This window comes from Tupaia chinensis, unplaced genomic scaffold (assembly GCF_000334495.1).
Source record: "Tupaia chinensis unplaced genomic scaffold, TupChi_1.0 Scaffold000046_3, whole genome shotgun sequence".
In the NCBI taxonomy this organism is placed as follows: Eukaryota; Metazoa; Chordata; class Mammalia; order Scandentia; family Tupaiidae; genus Tupaia; species Tupaia belangeri.
In genome coordinates, this window is record NW_006159504.1 from 5,992,694 (window position 1) to 6,001,382 (window position 8,689).

The window sequence follows — 8,689 nt, forward strand, 5'->3', positions numbered from 1 at the left end:
AGGGGATTCCTCTGCTCCTGGTAGCTGTTTCCCTCTTACTGAATAGAACTACTTATTCTCACTTTCCAGGGGGCAGATGATTTCCGCTGAAGACTGTGAATTTATTCAGAGGTTCGAAATGAAAAGAAGTCCTGAAGAGAAGCAAGAGATGCTTCAAACTGAAGGCAGCCAGGTGATGTGCATATTGTATCACGAACAGTTCCCTGCGTCATCGAACATTCCAGAAAGATCTTAGTGATTATGGGATAGTCAGTTGTAGGTAAACACCATAGTTTAACTAAAAACCCTTTCACTGGAAGGCTTTAAGAGAGTTCTAGTTTTCTTAGTTAATTTTGGAAAAAAATGTAATACCGAGTATGTTTATATCACTGTCCTTTTCTGTATTTGAGTGTCGTCTTAGAGCAGATTTCTATAATAGCAGAGAAATGACTGTTTCAAAGTTCAAATTTAAAAGTTGCTTAACTATTTTAGAACATCTTTTCCACTTTGTAGTCTCATTAGTAATGTTTGAAATAAAAATATTTGAATTTTCCATATTAAAAGGGTTAACATATTACTTTGATTACAGTGGAATTATATTTTCCCCATTTGTTTGTTAATTATTTGTATCTTGTTTGAAGCTTTCTTTTAAATTAATTGTTGAAGGGTATATGTGCTTGCCAGAGACAAACAGAGATACAGAGAGATAGAAAGAGAAAGCACCTTTCCCAGTGGGACAAGGCCATATTGCAGTCTTCTCCATTTCTCTGTCCTGTCGAGATTTTGGACACACATGCACATACACCTGGTATGTTTTTCAGACTGCCGGGTCTGGGACTCCAACTACCATTTCAGACCCAGTTCTCTTAACCTCTAGGTCACAGGCCTGCTTGAAGTGTGTGTGTTTATGGAAGGTCCTTTTTATTTCGTTTCATTAATTAATTGATTAATTAATTAAAAACTTTTGCTATGGGCACATATACTTGCCAGGGGGCCAGCTGGGGAGGGAGATGAGAGATCATCTCCAGGAGGATGGCTATGCTGCAGTCCCTTCTCCTCCATTCTCCTCTTGGGATTTTGGGTACACATCCACACATGTCTGGAGTGATTTTCAAGCTGCCTGGTCCAGGACTCAGTCTGTGGTTGGCCATGTGGAATCCAGCGTCTTAACCACCAAACCACCTGCTGGCCTCAGGGTGGTGATAGTTTTTTAACGTATGACTCCAACCCTATTACTGAATGGTGTCATACACATGAAACTGTTTTTTGGCCGATTTAAAGAATTTTATAGGATGATGTTGATTGGCTCCTATTTGATTTATATACTGAGTTTAGAGCCTGGCCCAGAATAGATGCAGTTTCCCCGCCCATCCTGTTTTCTGACATAGGCTCTGTTTGGCTGAAGGAGCCTTATGTGCTTGGTCTGTTCCTGACAACAGTCCTGGGAAATCGGTGGGTAACAGATTGCTGGCTCCAGCCTGTACTGAAGTCCAGAGATTGTCGTATAGCTGGCGAGTCGTAGATTAAGGACGGCCCAGGCCTTCTGATTCCCGCCTCCATACTCCTGTTGCTCTAGTGTTCTGCTTCTCAGTGGGCACAATAAAACGATGAAACACCCAAAGCCATGTAAGGTTTGATTGTCTACCTAACTTTATGCTGTCATGCATAATCTAGAATTGATAGACACGGGGCCAGCAGGTGGTGTGGAGAAGGTGCTGGACTCCTATGGGGTCAACTGTGGTCTGAGTCCTGGACCTGGTGTCTTGAAGATCATGTGTGCACCTTCTCTCTCTCTCTCTCTGATGAACTTACATGCTTTGAAGCAAATTTAAAAAAAGACAAATAAATTAGATAAGTAATTCTTTTTAAAAAAGAATTCATACAAGACTAGCACTTGATGTAATGGCTATGTTGCTGGACTCCCATGTAGTCAACTGTGGTTCGTGTCCCAGACCCAGTGGCTTAAACTCATGCTGGGCGCGTGTGCGTGTGTGCCCAAGATTCTGAGAGGAAAATGGAGGAGAAGGGATTGTGGCAGGACCCCGCCCCCGTGGGGGTGATTTCTTGCTTTCTATCTCTCTGTCTCTCTTTCTGGCTAGTGCACGTGCCCTATAGCAAAAACCTCTCAAAAAAAAAAAAAAAAGAATTGATAGTTGCTAGGCATGTCTATTTAAAAATAGTGAACACTGGGTCAGCAGGTGTCATGGTTAAGGTGCTAGACTCACACATGGCTGACTGTGGTCTGAGTTCTGGATCTGGTGACTTGAAAATCATGTTTGCACATGTATGTGCATGCCCAAGGTTCCTGGAGGAGAATGGAGGAGAAGGAACTGTGGCGTGGTCATCTCCCTTGGGGGATGATTTCTCACTTTAGTGATATCTCACTTTCCCTGTCTCTGTCTCTGTCTGGCAAGCGTACGTGTCCTGTGACCAAAAAAGTAAAAAGTAAAATAAATTTAAAAAAACATAGTGAATATTTACTTGATCATTAAAATGATCAAGTCTGATGCAAGTCATTGTAAAGTCCTCCCATGCTTTACCACAACAGATCTGAGAGATACACGTTTTCTGGGCTGGTCCTGCAGCCTGGTGGTGAAGGGAAGCTGGATCCATATGGCTGAGCACATTCTGAATCCTGGTTCCTGCAGCCTGAGGAACCTGCTGGGCACGTGTGTGTGCACGTCCCACGCCCTGACTGCACGGAAGAATGGAGGCCAAGGGATTGCAGTGTGGCCATGCCCCACGGGGGTGCTCTCTCTCTCTTCCCGTCTTTCTTTCTCTGGATATTACACCGACCTTCTGGAAATTTTACAAACAAAGGAAATGATATGAATTTTCCTTAATTAAAATCTGTTAGTTAATAGCATTTGTATTCTAATCTCTGAAAGAGAAATAATGTCTTACGAAAGTCCATGAAATTGTTGTGTTTACAACTGAAAACAATAATTAACATTCTTTTCTTTTTTTCCTAGTGTGCTAAAACGTTTATCAATCTGATGACGCACATCTCTAAAGAGCAGACGGTTCAGTACATCCTAACCATGGTTGACGATATGCTCCAGGTAGGTATATCCTTACACATCTGGGGACTTCGTTTTTCTTATGTACCTCACAGCAACTACATTTTCGTAAGGTCCCAACTACTGCACGCTAGACAGGAGCCAGTGCTGTAATGTATTTTTCTTACTGTGTGAATTATAATTCGCTGATAATCGGAGATGGAAATGCCCACAGGCTATTATTGTTGTTTTGAGGACATCAAGTAATCAGTATGTATTCTTGTGAGGTTGCTCAGAGTTTTTTGTTGGACGTCAGCAGAGTTTGGTGAATCACCTGAGGCTTTCTGGATGTCGTGTGCATTTATTGTTGATATGGCTTCTTCTTTTTAATCCATCAACAGACTCTGATGCCCAAGTGGGGTTCAGGGCTTTTGTTCCCTCTGAGGATAGCTTTACTTCTCATCTGAATCTTCCAGTTGCATTAAATGACTGGCTGTTGCTTTGCTGTCCCTGAGTACAGAGGGGTCTCCTTCATTCAAGATTTTGTATTTTATACCAGAGAATCTCGGTACGCAGAGCAGTTCTTACGGGACAGGCCAGCCAGCTGCTGCATCCCTGCACGTCTTAAACTGGACAAGTGTCAGTCTGGGCTCTTAGGGAGCATTGTTCTGTCACATTACAAGAAAAAAACAATTACTGGGAACCAGCAGTTAGCATAATGGCTATGTCGCTGGACTCCCATGTGGTTGACCATGGTTCGCGTCCTGGACTTGGTAGCTTAAAACTCACGCCGGGCGCGTGTGCGTGCGTGCCCAAGATCCCGAGAGGAGAATGGAGGAAAAGGGATTGCGGCGTGACCATCCCCCCTGGGGGGTGATTTCTCGCTTTCTGTCTCTATGTCTCTGTCTGTCTGGTGAGTGCACGCACCCTATAGCAAAAACCTCTCCAAAAAAAAAAGAGAAAAAAACAATTACTGATGGTCTGCTGTTCACTATGGGCTGTGCTAGTTGCCGAGACAAAGGTTGGAAATAATGGCACTTCTTGGGGGCCAAGCATCACAGGATTGTAGAGGCCCCCCCCCCACACACACACTAAGGTTTTAGCCACAGGGCTTGTGTGCTGGCTGGAGAGAGAGAGAGGGAAAGTGAGAAATCACCCCCCTGGGGGATGGCCATGACACAATCCCTTCTCCACTTTCCTCCTGGGATTTTGGGCAGAAATGTACATGCACAGGTGTGATTCTCAAGCTGCCAGGTCTAGAACTCGAACCATGGTCGGCCACGTGGGAGTCCAGCATCTTAACCACCACACCACCTGCCGGCCCCTGTGTGATTTTCTTTCTTTTTTTTTTGGAGAAGTTTTTGCTATAGGGCACGTGTGCTCACCAGAAAGACAGAGAGAGACAGAGAGACAGAAAGCGAGAAATCACCCCCCAGGGAGATGGCCACACTGCAATCCCTTCTCCTCCATTCTCCTCTCGGGATCTTGGGCATGCACACACATGTGCCCGGCGTGAGTTTAAGCCACCGGGTCCGGGACTCTAACAGCAGTTGACTACATGGGAATCCAGTGACATAGCCATTACGGTAACTGCTGGTCCCACCCTGTGTGATTTTCTAATGTGAGGCAGGATCAGTCGCAAGCCTCGACTGAGTCAGGTCTATCTTAGTACGACCTAGGTCTCTCTCAGCACTTCTTTAAGACAGTGTGGTTTAGGGGTGGCAGGTGGTGGTGTGGTTGGGGAGCTAGATCCCCATATCACTGACCTCAGTTCAAGTCCAGGACCTGGCAGCTTGCTTTTTCACTTTCCCTCTCTCTCTCTCTGGTCAAATTAAAATAAATACATAAATATATAAATTAAAATAAGTAATTATTTTTTAAAAGGACAGTTTAGAAAAATGGGGTTGTTACAGTCTGCCTTGGTTATCTTGGTTTTGTACAGGATTCCATCTAGTATGAAGACGCCGTGAGTTGCAGTGTAGGCTGTGGTCATATGTATATCACACGCACTTGCGCCTTCAGTTACTACACGTACACATAGGCAGTAAAAACCATGATGCACCCGTAACTCTCAGTTTATTTTTTTTTTGGCACCGCTGGGCTCTTTCCAGTTGCCCCTTTGGTATTTGCACGTCTTCTGTGACAGGTTGTCGAGCCCCTCTTATCCTGGTAGAGTGGGTCTGTCCTTGTCAGTTGAGCACCTTTTTCTTTAATATAGGTAAATTAAACCATCTGTAGTTATGAATATTACTAAGTTCAATCTCAACTCTATTAGTATTACAGTGTGCAGTGGGTCACATTTACTGTTTTATTCTCTGTGATACTTTTGTTTGTACTTTTTTTATTGGAGAGGTTTTGCTATAGGGCGCATGCGCTCGCCAGAAAGACAGAGACAGAAAGTGAGAAATCACCCCCTGGGGGGATGGCCACGCTGCAATCCCTTCTCCTCCGTTCTCCTCTCGGACTCTTGGGCACGTACGCGCACACACACGTGCCCAGCGTGAGTTTAAGCCACAGGGTCTGAGACGCAAACCGCTGTTGACTACAGATTAATCCAGCAACGTAGCCATTACACCAACTGCTGGTCCCTAAAGTTGCATTTTTAAAGCTTTCTCAGAACAGGTAGCATTTATGTATTGTTATTCTGCACTTGTTCCCACCTTTCTTTTGTTATACTAGATTTTCACACTGCTCCTTATGCTCAGGTTTTTCTAGCGCTCTCTTGATTGGGAAAGCGGATCTGCCAGTGTATTCTTTAAGAAGATCTTGTGGGAACAGTAGTCTCTAAGTTGTGCATTTGAGAAAAAATTTTTTTATAATTTTCATACTTGCAGACAGTTTGAGTAACAGAACCCTTGGCTTGCAGTTCTTTGATTTTTGAGTCTCTTCTCTTTAGCGCATCTGATAATTTAGTTTTAGTTTTTGAGACCATTTTTCTCTTTTCCTTTCATTCCTCTTAATTTAATTAGCTCTTATTTTCCTTGTTTAGGGGTGATTTCTTAATTTTGGTTTTGAGTTTCTGATTCAGGGTGGGTTTTCGTTTTTCCACATGTTTCTTTGAGGACATTTAATTCAGTTTTGATTTATAGGTTTCAGTTTTCTTTTGCTTCATTTTTTTTTTTTTTTTTCAGAAAATAATTTTGTCATCTGAGATATTTGATGAACATCTTCTATTTTCTTTTTGTGATAGCTGTGTGTAAATTCAGGCTGCTTTTATCTATTCACATCACAGCGTGGGTGGCTTACAAGCCTAGGAGTACCCTCTGGTCTTTTGTAGCAGGTACATTTTCTTTAATGGATAGCTTTCTTTTGGTAGGAGGGCTGATTGGTTTTTTTTTTTTTTTTTTTTGAGTGGTTTTCGCTATAGGGTGTGTGCATTCTCCAGACAGACAGAGAGAGACAGAGAGATAGAAAGCGAGAAATCACCCCCCAGGGGGGATGGCCATGCCGGAATCCCTTCTTCTCCATTCTCCTCTTGGGATCTTGGGCATGCATGCACATGCGCCCGGCGTGAGTTTAAGCTGCCGGGTCCGGGACTCAAACCGTGGTTGATTACATGGGAGTCCAGCGACATAGCCATTATGCTAACTGCTGGTCCCAGGAGGGCTGATTGTATATCCTTTGATTTTTTTTTTTGTGGGGGGCGGGAGGAGGAAAGTCCTATTTTTTGTCTTGTAGGGCCTTATTTTTTTTTTTTTTCCTTTCTACCACCCAGCCTCCTAAGGATGCTCTCAGTCTCTTTTTATCTTCTTCTCTTCCAGGAAGTGATAATGTCTTTTCAAAAATGTTACCTCTTCCTTTATTCAGTGCACTGGTCTACAAGAAGTCTTTTCCATTTACTTCACAGTTAATGTGTTTATTTTCTGGTGGTGATTATAGATTCTTTTGAGCTTGTATCTTCTACACATTTTTTAGTTATATCTACTGCTCCAGAAGCGTTGAGGTGGGAATGCGAGAGATAGCTTTGCTGGAATTTGTTGCTTAGTTTTTATGATTAATTAGAAATGTGTCTCTTATTATTCCAATGGTGTGTTTTATATCTTTTTATTATTCTTTTTGGTGACCTGTATTTATGAAGGGTCAGTGGAGAAATCCAGATTTAGATCGCTGTTATCCTCACCCACCAGCTCAAAATATATGCATGTGTGTATTTATTGGGTTGTTGAGAAAGTCATGATACATTTTTGCATAGAAATACATAGAAAAATACATCATGACTCTCTTGGTGATCATTTTATATATGTGTATATATGTTTTCTGTATATGTGTGTGTGTATATATATATATATATATATGTCTTTTTGTGTGTGCGCGTGTATGTATATACATATATGTATTTAAGTTTTTGCTATAGGGCACATATACTCACCAGAGAGAGACAGAGAGAAGGAAGGTGAGAAACCACTTCCCACCCTCCCAGGGGACTGGCCATGTTGCAACCCTTTCTCCTTCATTTTCCTCTCAGGATTTGGGACATGCACGTATGTGTGTCCTGTGTGATTTTCCAGCCGCTGGTCCCTGACTTAAACCATGGCTGGCCATGTAGGAGTCCAACACTATAACCATCATGCCACCTGCTGGCCCCCAGCTCAATGTATTTTAGCACTTGATTTTATCTGTAAAATTTTAGTTACATTGAGAAATTGTCATATACCTTTACTGTTCAAGTTCTTGTGCTGCTTAAAAAATTATAACTAAAATTTTTCCTTATTTTAACCCAATTGTTTCATTCTTACCACTTCTGAATACTTTTGGCAGGCTTGCTTTTTCTTCATGTTTGACTTTTATACCTGTTTTTGAGGATTTGGTTGTATTATGTACCTGGGTCTCATGTGTGATCACTGAGCGTACCTGACTGGAAGGACATCCCCTGTTCTCTTAAGGGTCGAAGCCTGAGCGCTTCCACCAATGATGGAGTCACGGCCTGCCTGAATTTTGAATTTTTTTGGTAGAGTCGTTATTATAACTATTTCAATGACTAATCGAGACTTAAATGATTCATTACTTAAGGAGATGGTAGTCTATTCCTCAGATAGGTAGCCTAGCACAGATTAATATTAAAATGAAAAAAAAGAAAAATATTAATATGAATGTATTTAAAAAGAATGAAATGTTGATCTGGAAATGAAAATCATTGTTTATGAGGTCATTTGCAGTCTTCCTGAATATTGCTACTTGGTAACTGTATTCATTTAATGACCCGGAAAGTGGATTTCAGTCAGTGAAATGCAGAGGGCATTTAGGTGAAAGGTGTTTGTGTGATTTGAACTAAGAACACACCTACTCAGATCTTCTACTGACTGCTAATGTAAGATGTTTTTGCTGTCCCTCTATCCCGTGAACATTTGGAACGTGTCCCTTGTGTCCCTCGCCTGCCCATGGGTTGGTGGTGCTTCCTGCTGGTCCTCCAGCTTCACCTGACTTGTGGTCACCTGACTTGTGCCCTCCCGATGCGGATTTCCTCTGAGGTCAGGGTGCTTACACATCGGTGTTGGCAGAGCTTCCAGACAACTTTGGGAACCGCTGCAAAGGTGCAGCCTGAGGGAACCAGCAGTTAGCGTAATGGCTATGTCGCTGGACTCCCACGTAGTCGACCGCGGTTTGCGTCCTGGACCCGGTGGCTTAAAACTCACGCTGGGCACGTGTACGTGTGTGCCCAAGATCCCGAGAGGAGAATGGAGGAGAAGGGATTGCGGCGTGACCATCCCCCC

At 42.8% G+C, this 8,689-nt stretch overlaps 1 protein-coding gene across 3 annotated transcripts in view; it reads left to right on the top strand.

Annotated features, from left to right (window-relative positions):
* The window catches only part of ATP6V1H (ATPase H+ transporting V1 subunit H), a 137,909-nt gene that overhangs the window by 10,536 nt on the left and 118,684 nt on the right, over positions 1 to 8,689 (top strand). For all 3 annotated transcript variants that reach the window (XM_006140886.3, XM_006140887.3, XM_027773809.1), the window contains exons 2-3: positions 70 to 172; positions 2,952 to 3,041. In XM_006140886.3, coding sequence (XP_006140948.1) covers positions 70 to 172; positions 2,952 to 3,041 — 193 coding nt within the window. The remainder of the gene's footprint in view (positions 1 to 69; positions 173 to 2,951; positions 3,042 to 8,689) is intronic.